Source organism: Alosa sapidissima, chromosome 12 (assembly GCF_018492685.1).
Source record: "Alosa sapidissima isolate fAloSap1 chromosome 12, fAloSap1.pri, whole genome shotgun sequence".
Lineage (NCBI taxonomy): Eukaryota > Metazoa > Chordata > Actinopteri > Clupeiformes > Clupeidae > Alosa > Alosa sapidissima.
The window spans coordinates 19,345,003-19,372,664 of NC_055968.1; the positions used below are offsets into that span (position 1 = coordinate 19,345,003).

The window sequence follows — 27,662 nt, forward strand, 5'->3', positions numbered from 1 at the left end:
CTCAGTATGCCTATGCCTGTACCTGCAACCTTGCACACTCACAGGTAAGCAACAAGAACCTTTTCTACAAACTTTCTTGGCAAATGTAGTAGATTGTTTAATTAGTAGCCTAGGCTAATCTTATCTGTCTGCCATACTTAACATGGACAATAAATGTAATTTCTTACACAACACAAGGACTTCCATAGATGTGCCTTACCTGTATTAGGAAACAGGAAAAAGAAAATGCATACATTTCCTTCACTAGATTGATTATATTTAGGGTTTTTATATTGCAAGGCCACGATTCTATCATATGAACATTACTTTGTAAAAATTCATTAAATGGGATTATGTTCAGAAAATAGGAAGATATCTCACTAGTGTGATGAAGAATATGTATAGGGTATGTGAACATGCTGCAAGTTTACATATACTGTAAAATTTCAAAGGCTGTAGAACTTGGATATGTTTGGTGGGCCTATCTTTTCTGAATAGCGCACATGGCAGAAAAGGCTAACTTGCTCATGACAAGACTTGCTGTTATTAAGCTTCCCTTCACAGGTCATTACACAGGCTGCTTATTTGAAGCAATTAAACACTCCTTCTGTTGGAGTCTCAAAAAAGGACCATGCAGACTTTGCGTAGTTAAGCCATAATGCCTCAGAACATTAAATTAATGATCTCATTTCAGGGCAGCAGCAGCAGTCTGCGGAACAGCCTGTGTTGAACACTTCAGAACTCCTTCAGACACTGTTGCACACACAGCTGGAAGCTTTGTCTGAGATGTGCATGTCTGATTTCAGTCATTGTTTCTGGTAGTGTGTGTGGTGGGGGGACCACCCTGGTACTAATATGATGTTGAAGTATGGTAACTTCACAAAAAACACATTACAATTCAGGAATCATTTTGTGGAGGACAATATACAGGCACACACAGACTACAAGATGTTTCATTGGTCAAGACACAGGCTGCATTTGCTCTCCAGGAAACAGTCAAATTGTGTAAACACATATATATATATATATATATATATATTTTATAGCACGATGTATTCACTTTTCACAAACACTAGGAGGCAGCATTCCACAAGGAGAGGATAGGTGAAGACAACTTTTCTAAGGGCTGTCCATCAACATTACTACATGCAAGGACCCAGAGACATGCCAGGCATGCAGGTGAACCAGATCTATGATTGGGCAGCCCCACCTATATGGTTCCTCACAGATCACACAGAAAGACCGAAAGAATACAGGACGCAGCACACACAAGAACTGTTTCTCTGCTAAGCAGCATGACTTTATTGCTCCAAGCAGCCAAAACATTGTTACAATCTTTTTTGAAATCATAACCTCACCAAGTAATTTGCTACAGTGTATATACACACTCTAGCAAATGTAAAAAATAAATATGGAAATCACATTTGAATCTTATGATAAAGACTAATTGTTGCAATTTGCAAAACACACGTGATTGTTCCAGAGTAACTGTACTGTATACTACAATAATTTGAACTGGTCTCTCCCACTCATTCCCCAAAACAAAAGAGTATTGGATTAAAAAATTGCACTTGAATTTCACGTTGTCTGCAATGGGAATGATACCAACACCAATCATACTAACATTTACCTCAGCACAGTATAAGAAACACAAGACAAGTATTTTGATATACCGTAACCCCAGTGTACCAAACTTGGGATAAGAGCAGGTTTGTGTGCTTCATGACAGTAAACCTGCATTGTAAAGATAAACAATGCTAGGGAGTGAGAGAAACTGCCCCCAATGTTTTCACAATTGTTCCAACATTTAATATTAGTGCCACCAACAGTCCAATAAAGTCTTATAAACTGATTAGGACACAATGATTGTAGCTCAAACTACCATACTGACAGCAACCATCAACCAGTTAAACCTGATCATTTTCAAATGAAGTCATTTAGCCTGTTGTACTACTGCTGCTGGTTTTGTTACAATATGGCCTGAACAATGGTAGGCTGCATGATTACCTCTGCCAGTGTTTGTCTATGTGCAGGTTTACTGAAAAGCTACAGGCCTGATTTTGACATGAAAGTGTAAAGGTGTTGAATGGGTCAAAGTTTGAGAAGACTCCTGTAGTTTCACTTTTGCTAATGTTGTGCGACATGGCGTATGGCCCTGACAAAGGTCTGCATTCTCAGACCCTTCTAGTTGTAAATGCTGATGGTATGCTGTAAACAGTTGATCGAGCCACCATTCAAAAGAACCTACTACTACTTGTTTTGTGCTCAGCTGATTTTCAATTATTGAATTCCAGTGAAAAATTACGGTTCACATGATTAAGTCCTTGATTTACCCCTGGAGGACTCTGAAGGTTAATTAAACTGTTCAAGTGATTAAACTACATCTGAAGTGAGACTCATTCTCTTGCCTACTGAGTACGGACATGACTGAAATCGAAGTCAGCACCCAGAGGATGTGTATGTCCACCAAGCTCAAGCTGCTCAGCATAAAACATGCACAAGAGTGTGGTGTTGCCACGGAGCTCCAAATGAGCTGATCAGAAACAAACATATACACAAAAGCAAACTCCCAAAGTTAATGGGAAATTGGTTGTGAACTTCTTGTAAATGGATATGTTAAATGGGACAGTTTGCTTAAAAAACATCAGCATAAGGCTAACTATCTTAATTGTAACTACCAAAGATAGTTGGATAACCAGCAGATTAGCTTCCAGCATACACAATCACACCAAATACTCAGCTTTCAGGTCAAAGGGTAAACAGACTGTGTGGAATACCCCATTGCATATGAATACAGTATAGATGTCCTGTTCAGAGAGTTAAAACAAAACCTCAAAAGACACACCATGCATGAATGGAATGTATTGACAAGGAGTCTTTAGAGCTCAATGTACAAGAGGGCCATTGTCATGACAACTAGCGGTCACACCTTGGTCTAGTTACTCATGGGAGGAGAAGGCGTGGTTGGGTTGGGTGGGTGGGATTCAACCACAGCTTTATAAGCTAACAATACTATGGTTCATCAGGTATGGAATCCTGGAGAACTAGAATGAGACAGAACAAATTGCTTTACAAGGGTCAAATTGTGGGAAAGGAATGACACCCACTTCAGGAATGACAACAGTGCTCCATGCCATTGTGAATATACCAGACCCCAAATGGCTGACAGTGCTCCCACTTTCCTTGAGTGATATGAGGCACTGGTGGAATGCTACAAAAACATGGATAGCTCTCGCATGGACATCAAAAAAAGCATTAAGGCTCTCAGGGAGTGTCTTAAGTCTGCAGTGTGAAATCCATTTGAGTTTGTTCTTAACTGCCTGAAATGGATAATGGCAGTCTCATACAGTACATGATGAACTTTCCCCACTCTGATCTTACAATTGCTCTTCCATTTAATCTTATACTCAAGTTTTCAGGTTTAACTGACCAGATAGTAAAATAAAGTCCTACAGCTTGATGTTCAAGACCCAGCAGTATGGACAACATTTCCCCTTTTTCGGACTATAGTGCTATATACGGTGTTGGGAACGTAGAATACATGTTTGGAATGCCCATAATAGATGTATTTCAACATAAAAATGGAACATATTGTAAAATAAACTGACAAATAACAGAAGAAAACAAATTAAAAATCAGCAGTAGAGGCAGGTCAGAGCACTGTATTTTGGCATGGGCCAATCACTTCAATGCAGTCCTTCTTTCTCTAAAACAGAAAGGACAGAAGTTATACTACAGAGAATTCTTCGTGATGGAATAAGATGCCCATTTAATTAGTCATGTACAAAAAACATGGAATTATATGTAGATACAATATTGTAAACAATATCACGATGTCCGAAAGATAAATCAAAGAACAAAGTCCTAATTGAAAAGGGGAAAAGTACTAAAGAACAAGCTAGTGAACATGATTGACAACTGTCAGTCCCCCTGACGCGGTGCAACCACAATCAAATCCCTGAAAAGGTGAGCTATTTGGCACAAACCCCATAGAGCCAATTTAATTTCCAGAAGCAAGAAATGTCTATGCAGCATAATAATGAAAGCTCATAAAAGTCATGGAGGGAAAATGCACCAAATGCAGTTTAGCCACAGCAGAAATGGACCCAGTGGAAGAGTCATCAAAACCCTCTACCAAGAAGGAAACCACAATAAAATCACAAAATAACTGTGGAAACAGCATATTTGCAACCATGTTCCCCATGGCCACAGATATGCCAACACACACAGGCTCCGATAACAGTCTGCCTTCCAGGACATGCATGGCAGCATCAACAAAAGGAGCCGTGTGTGTGTGTGTGCATTTTGATTCAGCTGCTAATTTTGGCCACAGGAACCCAGTTCACGCTCCCTGCAGTGCAGCATGGGAATGCACGGAACAGGAAGTACGATCCCTTTGGCCTCACTGGTTTTGGAATGTAAATGAACACAATGTACAGGGGGAAAGCACCCAGAGCATGAGAAGGACGTACAGTACAAGTATGATATGCAAGTGTGGTGCATCACACATGCCAAAAGGCATAGATGGTTTGACACAGTATATGCATTCAAACACAAACACTTGCACCTTGTATTATGGGTCATGGCTGTTTTCCCTTTTCTGGTTTAGCTACCAATGCTTATGAAATGGTTTCTTTTTGATATTATTTTTTTGTCAACTTAGTTAGTGCCTTAGTATTTTACATATGAAAGTGGTGTTCCTCACTGTTCTTAAACAATATTGAAAAACTGAAACTGAAATGACTGAAAAACAAATAAAAATTCAAATGCCCTATTTGCAAATAGCCACAGTTGGATGTTTCACTGTTTACTGACCATGCAAATATTGCAAACTGCTGTTGCTTGTTCAACAAGAGCTCAAAATGGAATAAAAGGAGAATTCAGAAAGAAGAGGAGAATTACAAAAAAAAAAAAAAACATGAGTGGGTCGACCAAAGTCAGTTTTTAGTTTCTGCTGTACAGTATGTATCTAGGGTGGAGGGGAGAAAACAAACAAACAAATATTACGTTCACACTTAAACTCTCGAGCTATAATATAACACTGTGGAGTTTACCTTCAGCTTGCATGCATACACAAACAAACACAGCAGTAGCAATGCATCCTGTAGAGAGAGAGAGAGAGAGAGAGAGAGAGAGAGAGAGAGAGAGAGAGAGAGAGAGAGAGAGAGACTGATAGAGACACAGAGACAATAACCAAACTTGACCTGCGCAGTCAAGGTCAAAGTGTCCACTGATGACCACAACTTATTCTCCTCAAGTTCAATTATACAGTGAATGACCAATGCTCTTGAAAATGTTTTTTTTGTGTGTGTTTCTTGTCCTCTCAATTTGTTGTTGTTGTGTTTCAAACACTTAAAAAAATCATCCTTGAGGAAGGGGATCCAAGATCCAGCTCTGTCCAGTGTGGATTAAGACGTGATTTAGAAGATCCTCAAGCCTCTGCTGGACCAACACCAAACACATGGCCACAACAAGAGAATCACCACACACATACAAACAGCATCCTGTGTCCTCCTTGTCACATGTTCAGACAAAACAATGAAACAACAACATGTCCATACAAAAAAAAAAAAAGAACAAGTTCCTCTCATTACAGCCTCCAGGGATTTCCATGATCAGAGAAAGTCATGATTGGACAGTAGTAGGAGCAACATATTTTCCTTCTCTTGGTGTTGAGCTGATTGAACCACAACATAAAAACGAAAGGGTAAAAATAAAAGAATAAAAAAGATCAACAATGCTTCAGAAAGCTACCCAATGTCCAGTAGGTCAGCCTGAGAGAGGCATGATGGGAAATAAATCTCTGATGGTTTTGAATAAGCACAGGACCCAGCCACCTCTGACCAAGGTACAGTGACAAACAGGACAATGAAATAAATTAAAATTCACAAAAGGAAGGATAAGGAAGTAGAATTCAGCACACGCAGCAGGGGCCGACGTCACTGCTTATAGTAGGAACCTGAGAGAGAGAGAGAGAGAGAGAGAGAGAGAGAGAGAGAGAGAGAGAGAGAGAGGTATATGACACTAAGACTTTAAGACAGACCTTTTTCAATAACATCCAAGTCATACCAAATTTTATAGACATTGAAGACAATGATAAAATGGCCATACTTCTTGGAGAAGGGCACTCTGCTGCCCTAGCAGCACAACGTGTCTTAAAATGTAGACATGTTAGAAGAAAAAAAAAAAAAAACGACCTGTCTCTGTGTTAACAGAAACATACATGTTCCTGTGCACAGATGTGCGTGTATATATGTATATCTATATATATGTGTACTCATGGACCTACACACACACACACACGCTATTGTGTAATCTATGTTCACATGTTATACCCGCATTGCTGTATGTCCATTTACTTTCTTTTGTTATTCTACTGTATTATCTGTAACACTGGCTTTGGCAACACTGTATCCAAACAGTCATGCTAATAAAGCTCCTTTAAATTTGAATTTGAAAGATCAAGATGTCATTTGGTTCCATCACTCTCTACTTGGTAATCTCTGCCTCTAGCCATTCCAGAGAGTGCACGCAGTGCTGCAGGCTCCTGTTGTGGAGTGCCATTTCTGCCAACAGTACATAACTCCCCAGGGGTGAGGGAAAGCCTTAAGCTACAGTACACAGCATCTGCACTCACACTTCAGGTTTTTAACTTTCCTTTTTCAAGTAACTTTACAGGAACGAATGGCTGACATTTGTCTAGCACCTACTGCTAGATAAAAGTCACTATTGATATTTTTTTTGAGTAGGTATGAGTGTACATAATAAGGTCAATGTGAAACTGTGTCTTTATATATTTGTGTAAATTATACCGACACAGACACACTCACACACCATTGTTTAATCAGTGAAAGTGATTGTGGCGGGGCTGGAAGACTCACCTTTGTAGGCAGCGTCGGGTCGGGTGGCGGGCCGTGCGGGGTAGTGAGGCTCTGGGTAGCCATAGCCACCAGCTGGCACGTTCTCATAGTCTTGTGTGCGTGGAGGAGCAGGCCTGTGCAAGAGAGACATACACGGTCAGTCGGAAAGCAGTGTGGAGAAAAGCATCCAAATCGAGTCCAAGGAAGTTTTAAGCACCAACTATTTTATATTTTGTCTTTTTGCCACATTTTCACAGTTGTGAACTCTTGAACCTGTACAATGTTTTACTACATTCAATTTGGCAAAAAGATGGTTATAAAACGTCTTAAATCTGCTTTCAGAAGCATCCATGAAGCCTCATCCATCAAAGAAATAAAACTAGGTGCTAATTTAAAGTGGAGTAGAGTGGAGAACCGCTTCAGGGACGCTTCTGAAATGTGTTGAATTTACAACAAAGACTGCCCAAAGTGGCAGTAATCAGCGCCAGCGATGCAACGCGACGCAGACACTGCTGGAAAATAGAGGTTACTATAGCTGAGCAATCTAACCTGGAAAAGAGAATTTCTTCCCAGCAGGAGTGTAAAATGGATTTGTAAGATGGATTGTTTGTTTGCACCTTTGACTCGTGGGATTGGATGCATATTACAATTCAATATCCGTGGACAAACATGAGTTCAGCTTAAATGATGGGAGGGGTCAATTAGAGGATTAGTCGAGTTTAAATGTTTAAACTAATCCAATGTCATGTGAAAACAAAGGTCAAAGTAGCAACTTAGATGCCTTCAGAGGAATACAATGCTGAATGACACTTTCACAAAGTTTCTTGGGGTTTTAAAAGGCATACCAGCCTGTTGTTCACAGATTTTGGATGAGCTGCACTTGGCTTGACGTGACATCTAACTTCTCCAGGCTTCTGTAATTTTAAGACCAGAGTCTGGGAACTCTGGTCTGGCAACAGGATTATGCTGGCTTAGCTCTTATGACTGAACTGGCTGGGAACAGTGTTAACAATGCAAAGGTCATGTGCATAATTCCCACCTAGCTGAGGCACTGATATAATGTATATAGAATGTATATAGAACTCGTAAGCAGCTTTTGCTAATGCTGCCTGCTGATGTGTGCATTAATGTTAATGTCATATAGCAACAATAGACTTACAAACTACCAACATTTACTTAAATGTTTAGACATAAGAAAGAGCTTCCATGTCTGAATGCTGTGGCAATGCATACCAGAGCAGTCATTGTGTGGATATATCATCCTTTATCATTCCAGATTTTACACCTCATTCAGCATTTTCTGCTGTAAGATTTTTTTGCTGGGAGTGGAGATGTGTGCTTGTGTGTGAACATACTTAAGAAAAGATATGTGAAAATACCTGGACGATTTATGATTGCGGGCCCTCTGCTGGTCATACTCCTCTCGTGATCGGGGCCGTACTACCTCCTCTTGTGCTGGCTGAAGACAGACAGACAGACACACAGACACACACACACACACACACACACACACATCTTAACTTCTACTGTGAAATAATACATTAAAAATGCATTAACACACTGCATTGAGAAAGAGCTCAATCTCAGTAACTAGCAAAATGTGTGTTGTGAAGTAAATGTGTGAGTAGACCATAAATTACCCTCCAGTCGCCTTCTGGTTTCCTCCTGTCCATCGGCGGTTTCTCTCGCTCTCGGTCCCGTGCTTTCTTAAAGACCTTCTTGTCCTCCTCCATTAACATCCGTGCAATTTCCTGGAACAATCAAAGCCAAATTACTTTTCATCCACATTGTGAAAAAAGTCAGCAACCACTTAGCACAACTTCTTAGCACGACAACACAAAAGGACAGATGGAAAAATCTGCTCATATTGATTTGTGTTGCTTATTTACACATGATTATATTAAGCCACAATATGAAACATGTCTTTTGATTGCGCTGCGCAATGATTGTAGGACAGCATCTCCCATCACATCTGATTGAAATAAAATAAATGTGCTGCCATATGTCAGCAGAATAGTGCATGATTCACATTAAGATATACATTGCAGACATACATTTGACCTTCAGTTTTCCTCAAGCTCATACAGTAAATAAATCAACCCCCATGTTCTGGCTTAGGACAATTTATTACACTCGAGGCGAAAATACCCAATCTAGTCAATCCATCAGCCCGTATTGTGAAGGTCAACTTAGTCTAAACACGTTCAACTCCAACATCAATCAGCTTTTCTGTCTAAAAATGATGACATTCCTCAGAGCAAATGACCCCTCACCTCATCCTGTGCCACTTGGGCAGCCTGGGCTGCCCGCTTGCTAATTTGACTGGCCTGCAAACGAAACACACATAAACAAGAGGAAATGGGTTAGCATCACCAGAGCACATTAGGTTTCCTGTTCCCATCCGCTGAGAAAAGAACACACTTCTGCAATCTGTTTGTCAGAAAGAACCCATAAGACTCAGTCACTGATAACATACTACTCACTGAGCTCAGTGGAAAGTCCTGTGCTTTTCTATGACAGTTAAAATGTAAAGCATAACATTCTTACATACAACAGATATCTTTACAAATGCCATCCACTGCCATTGTACATGCTGTCTTCTTTAACCTTGTTTTAAAATGTTTCTATGGTGGGTTATGTATTATGTTGTCCTTAGAATGTCACTGAAAGCTTTTTGTAGGATGCCCCTCTTTCACCTAGTTTTGCTATACTAGTGCAGTGGTAAACATTTAGAAGGAAGTCTCTTATGAAATATGAAGAAAACTAAAAAAAAAAAAAAACAACACCCTGCCCACACGTGTAAAAGACTGTTCTGCAGTCCTCATCTAGCCCTGAAGGGGGCGCTGTGGTTGCTCCCCACCTTGAGCTCCTCCTCTTGCATCCGCCGTGCCACCTCCATGTCCCGCAGCTCCTGCAGCTCCTGCTCCCGCAGCTCCTGCTCTCTCAGAGCCATGCGACTCAGGCCCTGCTGCGCCTCCACCACGCCAAAGTCCCCTCGACCTCCACGACCTGCAGGAGCAGAGAGAGAGAGAGGGAGGGAGAGAGAAAAAAAATGAGAAAAGCCAAAACTAATAGCTTTGGGATGGACAGAGGAAAGGAGCGTGCGAAAGAGACAGAGTAGAGATAAGATGAAGGAAGTGTAGGGGTGCTGAAAGGAGGAAAAAAAAGGGAGAAATGATTGGAGGATTCATCAAAAAGAGAGAAGTTGGAAAGAGGGAAAGAAGACAGAGGCTGGAAAGAGAAGTTGGAAAGCGGGAAACACAATGGCTCCCCCTAGAGAAAAGCTTCATTAGTCAAGGCTGACGGTGCCGGTAAAATCTCTCTGTGACAAACATAACCACATACACAAGCACCAGCAACCCATTGGGATTAGCTGCTGTTGCCCAACTAAAATCAAAACAAATATGGATACACACAAATGTTTGGTTGAGAACAAAAGGAAGCATGTGGCATGATTTGAGGAAAAAACAATCACGATTCTCAAATAAGAGGAGCATAATAAGGAGGCGGAAGAGTGAGAGGAAGATTCTGGAACTCGTCACCAACAATTGCAAGAAGCACCCACCACCTGGTGATCCAGCCCAGAGAGCGATAACACCCCCAAACAAAACACACTTGCACTCTCAGGCGCCCCATACCTCTATCCAGAGGAGAGTCGGAGAGGGAGGGGAGATCCCTAGAGTGAGAGCGCCCCCTATGGACATCATTGTCCAGGTCCAGGGCCAGGGCCACCCTCCGGGGGGAGCTAGGACTGCGGGGCTCCTCAAACACGTCCCCAGGCCCCGAGGGGAGACGCAGGCGGTTCCTTAGCTCCTCGTCGCCAGACCAGGAGCCTGTGCGCTCGTCCAGTTCCTTCTCTCTGCTCCTCGTACGCCCATTGTGCTGCCTCTTCTCTCTCTCCCTTTCCCGATCCCCGTCTCTCTCCCGATGTCCATCTTTGGTCTCATACACATCTCGGTCTTTGTCTCTACGCCCACCTTTGGTCTCGTATCCGTCTCTGCCTCGGTCTTGCTCCCTGGACCAGTCTTGGTCATCTCGTCTTCGGTGTCCGTGTCGGTCCCGCTCTGCATCTCGATCTCGGACCCTGTCGGACTCCAACGTGTCCAGCCGGTCTCGGCTTCGGACCCTCTGCCTGTCTCGCTCTCCATCCCTCCATCCATCTCGGTCCCTCCTCCTTTCTCTGTCCTTATCTCTATCTTGATCTCGCTCCCGATCCCCGTCTCTCTCTCGGTCTCTGTCCTTATCCCGGTCCCTCTCGGTGTTGTAGCTGGGCGCGGGAGGTCGGACAGGCCTCTCGGGGTTGTAGCTGGGCGCGGGAGGTCGGATGGGCCTCTCGGTGTTGTAGCTGGGCGCGGGAGGTCGGACGGGCCTCTCGGTGTTGTAGCTGGGCGCAGGAGGTCGGGCGGGCTTCTCTTTCTTGCGGACCACCGGCTCATCCTCCCACTCCTCTGTTGCTGCCCCTCGGCCCTGCCTCTCCCTGCCCTCCGGGGGACCGTAGTAGTCGGGGTTGAGGCCCCGTTTGTCCTGGTACCGCTCCTTGCCGGGGCTTTCGTGCCGCCGGGGACTCCCCAGCTCCGGCGGATCGTACTCAGGGTACCTCCTCCGGCTGGAGTCCGACGGCTTTTTGGAGCCGTCCTCCGCATAGGGGTAGTCCGAGTCGGAGGGGACTCGTCGAGCTGGGAAGGAGCAGGCAGGAAAAAGGAGGAGGGAGAGCATTCCGGAAGGAGGGATGGATGAAAGAGGGATGTAAAGAGGGGTGGAGTGTGAAACAACAGCCAATGGATCGACACAAATAGACAGATAGACAAGGCAAGGGAGGATTAGTAAGCCTGATGGGTTAGACACCTGGGAGAATAAGTCACATGAACACGAAGTCACTCACACAACATCGGTGACATGACACTTTTTGAACACAAGAGGGAGAAAGTCTAAGCATGCAAACCTGACACAATGTGATATGAATGAAACTGTAGCCTAACACATAAGGGGGTGGGACAAAGTGATGATGCTATGTCTTTATGACTTGAAACAAATGAATTTCAGATGAACATATTTCAAAATAAGCTTATGAAGCACTGTGACAGCAGAGCATAAACAGGAATAACTAACACATCACACCAAAACTACCCAACCGACCAGTCAAAACCCTGTATTATGACCACGTGGGTGTCCTGGTTGCTCTGAGGGCCGGATTACTATGAATGTCACACCTCTCCCAGTGTGAGCTCACAAAACAGGAATGTCAGGTAAACACACAGAGGCAGGTCAAGCCAGGATGTGTACTTTTGAAAATTTAAATAGCAAGACCATTTTCTATTGGTTAAGTGACTGTGCCGTAGTCCTACTATGTACATGTAAATAACAAACAGCACTTATAATACAAAAGGTGAATAATTCACAGGTCAACTAATTCATTTTGGATAAGTGATTTTTGACCTAACTACTCATGACCTGCCTGAACAGGCCTCCATTTAACCAATAAAAATATAAACAATCCCTAACATGGGATTTCTACTTAATAACTTTATAGTGTCCCATTTTCAGACTGACCAAGCAAGCACACACACACACGCACACACACACAAAACGTTTGCGAGTGAATCAAGTATGGAAACCGCAGGCGTGTTTACATGCCGTTACATTTCCAAAACAAAACAAGCAGTCCTCCTTCAGGCCGCTGGCAGAAGTGAAGGGGGTCGGCGTGACGGAGCGTTCACAGAGGGAGATGGTCACACACATGCCCATCACTGATACTGACTGACAGGCCATGGGGGACTCCTCAGCCTCCGGAGGAGTCACCCTTCAAGCAAGTGAACAATGCAACAGCCAAGCCCTCTATGTCAAACAAACAGCTTGTGTACTATCTTCGTCTCTGTGAGCTCTGTTTTAACAATACACTAAGCACTATGTACAGTAAGTATGAAGTACCACACCTCTACACCGTCGTCAGTACAGGGTTTTGGTGCATGAACACTGCTCTGAGGTGCTACAGATTTACTGTGGAGGCTCCTTGGCTCTACAGACAACACACACACAGCAGCTGCTAAATAGGGGGAAACTACAGATCAGCGAGCCAACACCGCCTTTGGCAGAAGGGAGGGTGGAGAATTACAGCGCACTGAGGAAATGCTGCCGGGGAGATAAGGAGACGGAGTGAAAGAATGTGGGTGGGTGTGAATGTGCCTGGTACCATATGACAGAAATGGAGGGATAGAGAGAGAGGGAGGAGGAAGAGGGGCGTATGTGCCTGGTACCATATGACAGAAAGGGGGAGAGAGAGGAGAGAGAGAAAGAAAGAAAGAAAGAAAGAAAGAAAGAAAGAAAGAGACAGAAAGAGAGAAAGAAAGAAAGAAAGAAAGAAAGAAAGAAAGAGATCGAGAGAGAGAGAGAGAGAGAAAGAAAGAAAGACAGAAAGAAAGAAAGAGAGAGATCGAGAGAGAGAGATCGAGAGATCGAGAGAGAGAGAGAGAGAAAGAAAGAAAGAAAGAAAGAGAGAGATCGAGAGAGATCGAGAGAGAGAGAGAGAGAGAGAGAGAGAGAGAGAGAGAGAGAGAGAGAGAGAGAGAGAGAGAGAGAGAGAGAGAGAGAGAGAGAGAGAGAGAGAGAGAGAGAGGAGGATGAGAGGATTGAGTAAAAGTCAAGCAAAAACAAACAGCAAAGGTATTCAAATGTAAGAGACTGACGTGTGAGCTGATATCTGTTTAGGACAGGGACTGTCTGACAAGACAGGCACTTTGTGTGTGTGTGTGTGTGTGTGTGTGTGTGTGTGTGTGTGTGTGTGTGTGTGTGTGTGCACGCTGCAGTACTCCAGCCATCTTAGAGGTGGCTTATCCAGACTAGAGGTGCTTTGAAGCCCAGGTTTGGCAACAACACAAAAGGAACCTCTCCTGCCTCTGAAAACTCTTTTCTACAGATGACCCCTAAATAGGTCATGTGCTACAGCTTGAAAAGAGAGAGAGAGAAAAAACCCTGTATGTGTGTGTGCCCAGTCTTCCCAAATCTTCCCAAGTGCCAGAGATGCTGGGATATCCAACAGCATTCCATCACTACAACTTACTGCTAATGAGGCCCCCTGTCAGCAGGAAATTGTGTGTGTATGTGTATGTGTAGATTGGTGTGTTCTCAATCATTTCATTGGCTCTCCCAGTTGGAGAGCTCCAGCTTCATCTTGCCTGGCATTGTTCACATCACCTCCCGTTTTTTCTGAACAGAACTGTAGTCAGTCACTGAATATTTCTTAACGAATGCACAAAATACTCCAGTTGAATTTGGAGGGAAGGAGAGGTTGCTTCAGCTACAAGTCTGGTTCTGCTTGTTCTTCGACTGGCTGTTAGTTGCCTAGGACACCAAAGTGGAGGGTAACAAGGCTGAAGTAATGTGCTTGGGCGGGGTTTCTGGCTGGGTCAGCTGACAAAAACAAAAACGACTTGACTTGCAAACTAGAGTCCAATGTCTTATATGTACATCTGACCGTATGTGTGGAATCTAGTTGTGCAGATGAATGTGTTCCTCAATCAATCAAAACCTTCTGGTTCTCAACGTTGTCTCATGACAAATATAAAAAAAATGAATTCAGTTCAGTGTTGTAGACAGTTTAGAAGGCTATTTGCAGAAATAAGCCTAGCTAATACATGTGACTTTACCAGGACATTTTCACCAATGATCTCGCTGGCGTGAGAGACCGCGATCGCCCCACATACCAATATGTACTGTTCCTCTCTATGACATGACACTGACGGTCCCATGGCAAGCCATCCCACTTCTTACACCATATGTTGTGAAGGAAGAAAACAGCCACAAACCCAGGTCTCAGACGATATAGCTCATCCAACCACCAGTCACACACACACACACACACACACACACACTTTGTGTGACCCAGCAGTTGTAGGAGGGCATGCATCACACACCTCCTTTCTCCTCGTAGTATTCATCCTCAAGTTTGGTCTCCAGCTGCTTCTGTCGTCTCTTCTCCTCCTTCTCCTGCAACTTACGAGCGATCGCCTGAACACAAGCACCACAAACGCACAAAGACACAAACAGCTCAATAAAGAACTGAGGCCAATGCATAATAGGAATGAAACGATCAACAATTTCTGCAATCTAACAATCTACAGGGTTTCCTGGGCATGTGGCATGATTTGAGCTAATGCTGATTTTAACATTTGCAGAAAAATGCCATAACAAGTGTTCCTTCACAACATGAGTACAGTAAACTTCAAATTTATTGCAGATTTTAGATTTAAAACGTTTTTATAATCATGTGTAGCGACAATCTTGTGTTGATTTCCTTTATTTTTGTTGTCATATTCATCCAAGTGGTGAGCTTGTGACCATCATGTTAGCCCATATGGTATTTTGCTTACCAAAGAGGCTGAGTGGAGGCCATCTTTTTGTGTTTTCTTTTTGCTGACTAAACCCCTACCGAGAACAAGGCTGGCCTGTGTGTGTGTGTGTGTGTGTGTGTGTGTTAGTGTGAGATCCTAATGGGAACAAGGCTGGCTTGTTCTTCTCACCGCGTCCTTCTCCTCCTGTTGTCTCTGCTGCTCCGCCTGGCGAACAAGCTGCTCCTGAATCACCTGGGCTATCTCACTGTCAATCTGCTCCCTGGAAAACACACACACTAAATTAGACAGTAATTTCTCACATGACAGCACACCACTTTGAACCAAAAACACCATCATTAGCAGTCTAAATACTGCTCTTTCATGACCGTCAGTTATGTGGGACTGTGATTTAGTGAATTTCCCACCAAATTAGGTTAAGTAAATTCTGCTCTATATTTGTCAGCCACACCTGGTTCAACAGAAAATCTGCTGCCCCAGTGCCACTAACACAGGCTAGCAGCACAAACAGTGCAGAGCAGAGAAATCTGCAGACGGATACCGGTATGCAGCTGGTGTGGGCATGTTCCCGAGCACATGGCCTTGCCATGTTTTTCAGCCTGTGGCACACACTGTGCCTCCATGGATCACTGTCAGGCTCCTTACCATGATAACATCAGCAAAGGAGAGTTATGCAATATGGAATGCGGAACACACACACACACAGACATAGACACACAAACACACACATACAGACATGCAGACACACACATATACAGACATACAGAGACACAATCTCAAACTGGGAGGTAGCATTCAGCCTTATAACAGCATATGAACACTTTTCCATCTCCCTCTTCTGCAATCACAGTTGTATGCCCCCTCCCTCTCTCCCTCCCCGAAGTGACTGAGAACAGGATTGATTGAAGGAAAGAACAGAGCCAATTTAGACTAGAGGTGTCATGGATGGATGTCTCCCTAAGGAGATACTTTACCCAGTAGTGCTCTTAGTGCTTCCTATGAGGGCAGCTACTGAAGCACTGAGATAGGCATCACGTTCAAACACCACAACATACTTCAGTCTGAGTTAGGGCGAGGAATGCAAATATGGCTACAAACATAAACTACACAATGGCCTGAAAATGATTATGCAAAACCCTATGTAGAGTGCATTAAGAATCTGAAAGAAAAACGTCAGCATTGGAAATACCCAGGCCTTAAGGGAGGATCCCCTCAGGTTTTTTTGTCTTCATGTCTTCAACGGCTCCTTGGTTCATTTAGGGGTGCCTTGTGATTTACATTTATGTTACATTTATTTACCTACTACTAGCACATATGCAAAGCACCATCTACTTTACTCAACCCAAACAAACAACAAAACAGGCACAACAGGCAGGGGTCAGAAGATATTTCTGAAAAGGCGTCTGAGGTACAAAGAACCCATGCTAGTAATCCATATAGATTATGATGGTGATTGCCTGAGCAGCTGGTGCAGCATAAAACCTCTGACTCAACAGAGGCCTTGATACTGAATCAGCAGTCTTAACACGCCTACACTCAGTGCTGCTTTCAATGGAGTCACCATTTCTTATGATAAAACACTCACAACAATTTTCAGTGACATCTGAGGCTAGACCAGTTTCAAGTCAAGCTGCTAGAGAGCTTGCAGGACTTGAGTGCAGGCTCTGTGTGTGTGCCTGAGTGTGTGTGTGTGTCTGTGTGCCTGTGTGTGTACATGTGTCCCCTTACAATTCTTGGTGCTGTTGCTGCTTTTTTTCCTTAGCTCTCAGATCTTCTTCCTCTTGCAGACGTTTGGCCACTAGAAGGTCCTGTTGCACGAGGCGGCTCCTGTTTATGTTGGACGCCAAATGGCTCTCAACTGGCCAGAGGGGGAAACAAAGAGACAAACAAATCAAAGCAAGTCAAATTACACACAATCTAAGCATTTATACAAACATATGGCAAAATATTGCCACAACAAAGACAGAGGCGAATCTCTCAATTTAAACAAAGGTTTCACATATTTCAGGATTGTTCAAAAAGACAATACATGACCTAAGCATGTGAATGCAAATAAGCCAAGACTACCAATATAATGGAGCTATGAAGGCTGAGTTATAATGTACTGTCGATCAACAGACCCTGAAAGATAAAATAAGCAGGCTCCTAAAACACAGAAATAAACACTAATCTTCAGTTCCCAATCATGTAAAACAAGAGTAGGCATGTTATGGATTTCAGTGGATATATCTTTCAAGGATTTGAGCACAGACAGGCAAAGAACAGAAAATCAATTTTCCTAATAATGAAGATACAGAGATATGCAGCCTGTCTATACTTTTACAACTGGATGGCATTGGCCACAGAGTTTGTAAATAACACAACTATAACCTTGTCAAGGCCATGAAGTCACTGTGATGTGCCGGACGACACAGGTAAATCAACGTACCCCCCCCCCCCCCCAAGTGTGACGTATGAATTGATCATGAAATGTGCGTAACACATCAGTCAAAGCAGAGCGGTTCTGAATGTCAGCCTTTCCAGCTGTAGGACCTCCGCTAGGAGAGGACGGACAAGCCACTCAACGGATTAAAACTGCCCAAAACAGTCAAACACCTCCACAGGTCAATCAACCGGTCATGAGTTATGAGGGTACTGTAAGAATTAATTAACCTGAGTTAACCAAGTGCCAATCAGTATTACATGTCTTACATGCACGCACCACTGGTTGAACGTGGTCAAGTTCAAGTTCCATAATAAGCAAAAAGCAAATATCTTCTAGTGGCTAGTGTGTATGTCAATGTATGGGTACAGTGTTTCCCATACATTGACTTATTTGTGGTGGCCCACCACAATATCAACATTGACGACCGCACAATGATTTTCCAGGTTGTACTAAATTGTGCTTAAAGCTGGTTAGCATCATAACCACACTGCACTAATTTGTTAACAATGCATTGCATTCAAGTTAATTCTGCAAACCTATCACCACAAATAGAATTCAATTCTGTGGGAAACACTGGTTAATCAGATCGACTCTCATCAGTGGATGCTACCGAGAGTATTACATAATATCACCCCTTCTCATCTGATACTGCTTCCAGTCAGGAACTTTCCGTGCTTCACTCTGCCCACTCTATCCAATGACTTGGCCAAAGGAGTAATCATCCGCCTCATAGCTTGGGTGAAAGAAATCAGAGGCAGTTTTGAGGAGGAATAACTCTGTATTGGGTTAAAATACAATGTACCCAAGAATGTAAGGTCATTTGCATGTACATTTACACAGCTTCCAGTGGTCTAACCTCTTTCATCCCAAGGAGCATAAATCTCAGCTGGTATATGGAGCAGTCAGATCTCACACTGCTGATCTCACACTGCTGTGACATCATCCAAATTCGGCTAAGAGTACACGCCTGGGACTGTCTAATGACCAGTATGGTGTGGTATGATTGCTGGGCAGGTCAGTGCAGTTCTGCATCTTTTTTGGTGAGGTGTGTTGTGACTGTTAGGCAAGTAGGCTACAGTTAGACTGGGTGGATCAGTATCACTGGACCTGTTTACCAAATGAGGAAAAAAGGTTTCAAGAGGGCAGGTCTGAATATTTACGTGTGTGTGTGTGTGTGTGTGTGTGTGTGTGTGTGTGTGTGTGTGTGTGTGTGTGTGTGTGTGTGTGTGTGTGTGTGTGTGTGTGTGTGTGTGTTCCAGTAATCTGGAATTAATCCACACGTCAAAGCCACTGTGATAATGTGATGTTAATATGGGTTGATAGCCCATGGGTTGAGAGAACAAAAAGATCAGATAGTGAATTGCTACGCACTAGACCTGCCAAAGCTGTTATGCTTAGTGGTGAAACCCTAAGCAAATAAAAAAAACTATAAAACAAATCCCGCGTGGCAGGAAAAAAAACAATAGCAGTGAAGTTTTGCAAATATTCAGAGAATCAGATGGGGAAGGTTAGCTAGGCCTAATTGTTAGTTAAAAAGAAAAGAAAGTCAGTGTACAGATTTTAAAACAGTGCATTACTGAAACAGGGCAGTGAAGAAAATTGACCTAGAATGCTTGAAGCCAGAAGGCACTGAAATGGAGCCAGAAGGCACTGAACAATGCAGACAAACACTGTGGAGACGCTGACTCTAAACAATAGCCATAAGGTTCTTTAGAGACCTTTTGAAACCCCACATCTGTATACGGGGCTTAATGCAATAAAGAAAATAAAGCATTTCACTGCAAGCAATGTTTACAAACCCAAATTCTTTTCATCCGCCACCACAATCTAATCCCTGGGATACAGCCTTGTTAACCAGACATGTTATCTGTACTGAATGCCTCGATACTTGGAGGGAGTAAAAATCTGCTGCTACCCTTGGCTGCAGGGTATGACTTCACAGATCGCTTTCAGGCAGTTTTCCCTGAATAAGACCAGTAAGACAAATGTCAGAGTGTGCTTTAGTGCCATGCAAGCTGTTCACTGAGACCTCCACATGGCCTACAAAAATGAGTGCAGCAGACTGCAGGATAAAAACCACATCTGTTGCTGTGCCACTGTGTACGCTGCCAGAGCGCGCCTCATTCACTTAACTCAATGGCCCATCTCGAAGCGGAGGCTGCAACGTGCTAACTCTTGGGGAGGGGGTTCCTCTGCGGTTTGGAAACTCTACCATTCTGGAAACCTGTGGCATTTACAACGGGCTGCAGGTGCCACGGGCACAAACAGAACCGATAGTGGCACACTCCTTTGTTTCCTTCTTCCATCCCTGTACAAGTCTGAGTGAACGGAAATTAAACTGACCTCATCCCCTCTTTAAGGAAACTTCAAGAAAAGCACCGCAGAGTGATTGTTTGTTTGTTTGTTTGTTTAATTTAAGGCCATTTTCGCAACTAAGGCTATTTAATGGCCAGAGCATTGTGTGTTATAGAAACTTAAATATGTTTTTTAAAATCTATGCTAGTAAGATATTCTAAAAAAAAGGACCTTACTAAAAACATCAGCTATAGAATTTGATGATAAAATTGTTATCTTTTGGTTTTCAAGGCAGGGCAACAAATCAAAATATGTCTCACTGACAGGGGCGTTTAAAAGCGCCGCAGAATAAAAACAACATCTTCTAATGGCTCACTGATGCTTTCTGAAGTCCACCGAGTCTCTGTTTCTGCTTACATCTAAGTCCTTTGTTGAGTTCTAAGGGAGGTTGTTATGTCTGGGGGCTTTGACCATTGTTACGGTGAGGAAAATGAGCTAGGGCAAACGAGGCAAGACATTTTCATGGCTGCATGGAATCCCCTCGAGAGGGCAAATGACTGGCGAATCCCCTCCATATGTGGGCGCATGCACACAGTCAGATTAAGAGGTGCAAACTAATCTCTTACACACACACACAAACATCCTCCCCCACCACCAAACATCATTACATTACTTAGGGAATTACTGGTCGAAACTATGTTCTAAGTGCAGTTTACGTTGCCTTAGCAGGAGATGGACAGAAAAGGCCCATTATAATTAGGTCAATAAGGTAGTTACTGTAAGAGTTTAGATCCCCCGCTGGCCTTGTTCAAATTGACAAAAACTGACAAGTGCCGAGGGGTGGCGGGGTGGGGAGGACTTCCATTGGATTTCCCCACTGTCCTCTAATGCGGGGTGACTCATGTCCCCATATCCTCCCCAGCAAGGAAGGGGATCGGTCGCTGACAAAAAAAGAACGCAATGTTTTGATGGTGGCTGATGCCAGTCGGTGGAACAATGATGAAAATCGACTCTTATCAAAGAATGGATCAATACAGAATATAAAGATCTTCACTGACAGAGGAAATCATGTCACTTGTCAAAATTAGTCATGCCTTTTCAGCCTCTCTCGATTAGAAGGTTGACACATCAACATATAAGTTATGCTAATAAGACAAAGACAAAAACAACAAATAAGATGTGACTAACATATTCATTCTTTTCTGGACTGTATTTTAAGGAAACTGTAGGCTACTGACCAAACATTCTCCTGCACTTGGGCATTTCAACAGAAACAAAGAACTAGTCACTTACTCTCCTGTTCCTGCAGGTTGTGGGCCAGGCAGTGATCCTCCAATACGGCAAAGTCCCGACACACTGTAGGGGAAGAGACAATAAAAAGATGATTTGTGTGTTTTGTACTTCCAACCATGACACTTCTAACCATTACAGTGTCTCCTGTGCTTCAACACCAGAGGCCGACTGCTGTGATTCCACTCTCCTGGTGAAATTACACAAATGGTGTTTTCAGCAGCGATAAAAGATGAGGGATTTAGCAGACGCTTTTATCCAAAGCAATGGGGGCTTACAAGTGGCTTGCAAGGGACTTGATTTAGCCCGGGCCGACTGCTCACCAGGCGACCGTGCAAACATTTGTAGCCATGCTGCACCACCGCGTCCTTACGACAGCGGTAACAGACCAAGATCATAAATACTTAATTAATGATTCTCAAATGCTTCCATCATTTACTTCTATCACTCTAAGACACTTGTATTTCTTCTACATGCCAAATGTACAACACTGCTGTTCCACTGCAGCCATATGACTTTGCCACCGCAAAATATAAACTCACACTGAGCACTCCAGTCTAGAACAGGGCCTGACTGTCGCAGGAGCTCTGCACCAAATGCAGGTTGCTGCCACACTTCGCTCCAGCACAGGAACGGTTGAACCAGCCGTGCTGTGGAGGGAGAGCAGGCCCACCAATTCTGAGCTTACCCAGAATGCAAGGGGGGCACTGGCAGGAAGCTTGTTTGTTTTGTAGACTCAAGTCCAAGTGCAACATAAGGACTCCTTTGCTTGCCGTCACTAAATATTTAGATGACCCCCCCTATCTGGAGTGCTTGTTTAGAGACACTGAACAAGTTTGGACAAGAAGAGCAAACTATTCTAGATGATGGAGAGCAGCACAAGGCTACTGTTTAATATGTTGTTTTAATGCATGATATTTTCAGCAAAAGAAAGTCTAATGCTTGTTTGTGCTTGTTGTCCTGTTTGTGATGGTAAGTTTGAGATCAACTGTTTCTTCAGCGTCTGATTCTGAGGTCTGGCTGAACTGCAACTGTCTTCTAGCTTACTTTCTTTGTGCTATACCTGATCAGAAGTAGCATAGCCTATATGGACGCTGCCTACACGTAAGCAGTCACACTGGGTTTTAGCACTGGGGTACCCAAGCAAGGAATGAAAGGCTTAGACTGGGCTAATCCTTGGGGTTACATGCAAACGTTAGCCTAAACATAGATAGGATGGGGCCTGTCCTCAAGGTCAGCTAAAGCACTTTAATTGCTATGTCTACAAACTGCACCCTGCAATTACTTTATCATTCACATTTTCAAACACCAAGAAAAAGATTATCACTGCCACAGAGATGATTATAGGAGAGTGGCACAGACTGAAGGCACACTCTAGATTCGCTGAGCACATCAGCTCATCTCTCTAAGTCTGGGTAATACAGACTGAGTAATACTGAGGAATACTCTCTACCTCTGACACTTCAGATGGTCTGCTGAGAGATTAATGCCCGAGTGTGCTGCTCACAGCATGCTTTGTAAGGCTTGTGTCAAACTAAAAATACAGAGCTAGAGGAACAGAAACTTTAGGCAGGTCTGTGGCAAGCTGCACTATTATAGAACAGAAATGGTGCACACATCTGCTGAACTGAACCTTTCAGGTGGCATTAGCTCATACTGTGTAGGCCATAGAATATCTTGACACAAAGAATATAATTACTTACCATAAAGATAGGAACAACGGATAGGATTATTAGATTTTGACACAGAATGATAAATGTAAGTGTATTAATATTAAAATTGTTCAGAAGTTGAACCACTATGTCAGAGCAGATCTCCTACATTTTAGAAAATATCAGATACGGGTCATTCCGTGTCAAATCAGACAAAATCCAGGAAAATGGTTGCTGTACCGTCTCAGATTTTGCTGGAAGTTTGTCTACCTAATATTAAGGTCCCAAAACTATAAGACCTGTAAAATATTTTTGTTAAATTCCAATGTTTTTTATACATTTTTTCAGCCTTGATTTTGTATAAGTTTTACACTCTCAGAAATGCCTTATCTCGGAGGCCATGTTTGGGCATTATTATCTTGAAATATCTTATTCCTAGCCTGCCCAAACTTTGTAGAGTGGAAGACAGACATGTTCTCGTTATGATAGGATCATTAACAGTGTCAGTGTGTACTGTTTTCACATTAGTTTTATATAAGGCCCTAGATATGGAAAAAAAAGTGCAAAACTGGTGATATTGAGGGTCTTGTAAACTATTTTTTGTATCCACGTCACCAATCATTATTTTGTCTGCAAATACAATACTTCCTGAAGTTTGAGCCAATATTTTAGGTCTCTGCAACAAATGCACATGAAGAAATTAAGGATAAAACAAGGCATGATTGCATTTTTTGGTAATGTTCATAGGACTAAAATGGTATGTGGGGTAGCTAGTAGGAACACGAAAATCGACGCAGGAATAGCTCTGTTTATAGTCATTTTGTGTATAAAGTGCCATGTTGTACCATGTTTCAATCATACATAAATACACTTACTTGGTTACATTGTATACCTATGGGTTTTGGGACCCATTCCTGATATAGAAAAGGTTTGAACAAAATCTGAGATGGTGCAGCAACAACCTTATCTGATTTGACACGGAATGACCCATACAACAGTCTTTCTTGACGATGCACCTCTTGAAAGGAGCAGACTAGTTGGCTGAAGTATCTTTGTTTGCCATTAATCTCCTATACTGGCTCACACTAAAGGGCAGCCTCTGAACTCCAGAGACATGCACCCCTATAATCAGCTTACGGAGAAGTGGCTGAGGGAACTTGTCTTCCCCGAAATTAAGGTTGTCATTGATAGGAATGACACTACTTCGAGCGCAGACTTCTCGTCGAGGGTAACCCATTCTCTGGCTCTAACACAAGCACAAGCACAAGCACAAGCACAAGCACAGGCACAAACACAAACACACAAACACACAAACAGAAATGAGTTCTCAGGGTCCGTTTTGTTTACCTAACTAACACACTGCGCAGACTGCTTGTGAATGCAGTTTTCTTTTCCCCTACGACCGCCCACAGAGACATCTGTTTCCTCCGGCAGGGACACACGGGCCTTGAATCACACGACACACAGGGTGTCAATCGCTAGGCTAACCAACAGAGTTAGCCGACTGCCCATGGCTCCACAGAGGTCACCTAGCCTCCTGTTGTGCCAAGAGAGGCAGATAACGGTAAGCCACGATTAGGCTTTAGACATAAAATAAATAAAAAAAACCCATATGGAGTGTATGAAAATATGCTGGCGAGTGGCGATGACTAATTTTTTCAGAGGAAGAGGAAGGCCAATATTTCAGCTCAGGCATAAATCATAGGCTACATCCACCTAATTTGACAGAGGGATACCTCTCTGGGTCAGAGTAGCCTTCATGTGGATATGTGATCAGAGATACATCCATCTGTAGACAAATTCTAGCCACTCTTGGCTGCTTGTGCACAAAGTGGCTTAAAAACAGTCAGTCTGATGCTTTTGAGTGAGTTTACATTAGCCTAAAGGAAAACCAAGATGCAGCGATTCCCATGGGAGAGAAAATGCAATGCTCCCCATAAACAAGTCATGAAATATTCAGCCAGCCAGCCATGAATACTTCAAATATCCACAGAAAAAGATTATTTGTCAACCACACCAGCAGAAGGCATCAACCGAACATTAATGAAAGTTATTCTCAGTTACAGTCCAATGGTATTCTGAGTCTATAGAGCATCAAGAGACAACAAGAACCAGAGTTGTTGCTGGATTTGGGAGGGTGAAGCCAAACAGATGCTAAGGAAATTACACTGATCGATACATACTGCTGTGGACAAAGCCACAAACCATAGATATTACGACTTAAGCCTGCTAACCACGTCTCACCATATGGCACCCTTCTTTAAGCACATCTAACACTGTACAAAAACAGTCCAGTTAATGAAAACAAAACAACCAAACTGCACTTTTCAAAATGTAGCCTACTTTAAAAACTCCCGACATTTAATTTGATTTTGCACTTATGATATTCAAGGGGACATTCAAATGCAGTCCAGAATGTTTAGATAAAATTCAGATGTGGCACAGGAAGGATATATTACTGTGCACTAACTGGTGAACATACTCTTTATCAGATAAAGAGTAGGCCCACAACACGACTTCACAATGAAACATGTTCAATTCATCACTTTAAATGAAAAAGGTAATCACAGGCTGAGCTGTAGAGCCACACCACAAGAGGATGCCTGTCACCTTTCAAGGGGAGATGGGGGGTGTTAGGCTAAAAGCCTCTGTGAAACTTATTTCCATGATTATCTAGCAAATGAGATAAAGACCTTGGACCAGATCATGGAAAAACACCTCCTCAAACATAATCCTGCCCAGGTGCATCAATCGTCGAGAATGTGAAAGAAGACGACATTTGGATCCATATGCATTCTGAGCTGTCTGCAAAACAGGGAGAGGCCTTTGACTTGCTGCAACGCAAACATGCACTTCAGGCATGCTTTTCACAGCATAGTCCGCCTACCTTCTTACGCAGCGACAATTACACCAAAATAGTCAATGGAAAATAATTATACATGTGGTAGTATTCATATGACAATAATGACGGGGGGAGTGGCCGGTGGTTTTCATTAGCCGTCACACAGAGAAGAAATATCCTGGTGCTCAGGACAAAGACAACTTTAACCATTTGTTTACAGTCACTCTTCAGGTACTTTGTTTTACATGTTAATGGAAGTGAAACTATGCAAATGATGATTCGTGCCGACTAATGCCTGGGTTTGTCTCGCCTCACACGAAATTCAATTGCGAGACCATCCTGGCATGCTAGTCTAGCTTTTTCTATCATAACACTGACCTATGGCTGCCACGCATGATGTCATTCGTCGAGCACCGCGTTTGGTTAAAAAATGAAACCAAGTTTACCGATAACAACAGCGTTACAACAGGTTACTTGGTTGTGATCCAATAAAGGTTCAAATTGTGAATGACATTAAACGTTTCTCTACGGCCTGATTCATATCTTTGGACATCGCTGAGAAGCCCTTCTCCCTCAACCAAAACCCAATGCAAACATTAGCTCCAGCTAGCAAGCTGACACTGATGCTATCTAGTATTGTGGTGGCTGTTAAGTTAAAGTGAATAGATCAACAGGGTTATTTTGGAAATATGATAATTATGTCAACAACCGAATGGTTAGCAGCTAATTCAGAAAACAACATCCCATCATCATTGGGCAGCTATAGCCATCACGTTCCCCACGAGTGAGCTAGCGTTCATTCAGCCAGCCTCACAAGGAAAATACCAAATGTTCATAGCACATGATTAAAATAGATTAGCCTATAAACTAAAGCTGATGCGGGACATTGATGACTTTGATTATATCTAAATAATTTACCGGTTAGTGCAGCTCAAATCACTGAACACGCATTTAGCCATCGACACCATCATTATCGTTGCGTTCTATCGTAACATTACTGTTGCATATAGCCATACCGTTTAAAGCAAAAATATTGCTGAAAATAAATCAGTGCTAGGTCACACTAGACACAACTAACTTTATTACAAAATATAAATGATAGGATAGGAACCATCCCTGGCTCGCTAGTTAGCAGGCTGCAAAATGCACAAACTTACCCTCTTTTACTCCAGGCAGGTTTTCCTGATCGATACTAAAATCTGCCATGTTGTCGGCGATATTTCAAAGTATCCGTTCAATTATGTTTCCACAACTTCCGCCAAGGTTACAGGAGACAGATTGATTATTTATTAAGTCAGTAAACCGATTGATGGGTGGCGTAAAAGTGTCCCTCTGATTAGTTTCAGTGACTGGAGTGCGACGCTGACAGTCTGATGCACTTAGACCGCCCCTTCCCTCCCCAGCAGCTGTGTGTTTAGGCTATCAATTCACGTGAGAGCTGCGACTGCAAGCAGGGTGGAAAAGTCGGTACGGATAGCAATGTGGGTCAATTTTGCTGCTCTTTGTTGTAGAAACGCGTAGTCGCCAATCGTCGCCCAGTTAGAGACAGAATAAAGATGGCATGGCTGGACACAGGGGAAACTATTATCCATCAGATAGCTAGTATTGGTAGCAGTCATAAACTGAGGTGACTACCTCTTGCTCCCAAGTTTGGGCCACCAACTGTTTTTTTTTATTTTTTTTAAAATTTGTATCATTATTTCACAGCTCTTCTCTGACCAATCTTGTTAAAAGAAGATCTGAACAAAAATGGAAACCCAGTGCTGATCAAAGATGTTTCCAAAACAACAACAACATTACACTCTTCCTCCATCTGGCAGTCCTACCCAGCTGCAATCGGCATCAAAGACAAAATTGTCTGACTGTTTAGGACCTTTTAATAGCCGATTGTAGCTGAGTAGGCCTAACAAGAGCCTGGTCACCAAATCAAAACGATGTTGACTATGGTATAACATAGGCCTATAAATGTCACTA

At 42.9% G+C, this 27,662-nt stretch overlaps 1 protein-coding gene across 4 annotated transcripts; it reads right to left on the reverse strand.

The window, feature by feature from the left end:
- Nucleotides 1-1,252: 1,252 nt before the first annotated feature.
- On the reverse strand, nt 1,253-27,095 carry ccdc50a (coiled-coil domain containing 50a). Of its 4 annotated transcripts, none has more exons than XM_042056633.1 (13): nt 26,846-27,095; nt 21,198-21,260; nt 16,913-17,042; nt 15,356-15,446; nt 14,750-14,843; nt 11,170-11,515; nt 10,478-11,091; nt 9,700-9,848; nt 9,113-9,166; nt 8,480-8,590; nt 8,219-8,298; nt 6,861-6,973; nt 1,253-5,938 (listed from the first exon to the last, which is right to left on the reverse strand). In XM_042056633.1, exons 1-13 carry the CDS (start codon nt 26,892-26,894, stop codon nt 5,919-5,921), a joined length of 1,914 nt encoding a protein of 637 aa, XP_041912567.1. In that variant the 5' UTR covers nt 26,895-27,095; the 3' UTR covers nt 1,253-5,918. The 4 variants fall into 4 exon arrangements, with proteins under 4 accessions (XP_041912567.1, XP_041912566.1, XP_041912564.1 ...); XM_042056632.1 differs by having other exon boundaries at nt 10,478-11,034; nt 11,065-11,515; XM_042056630.1 differs by having other exon boundaries at nt 10,478-11,515.
- Between the last annotated feature and the right edge of the window lie 567 nt (nt 27,096-27,662).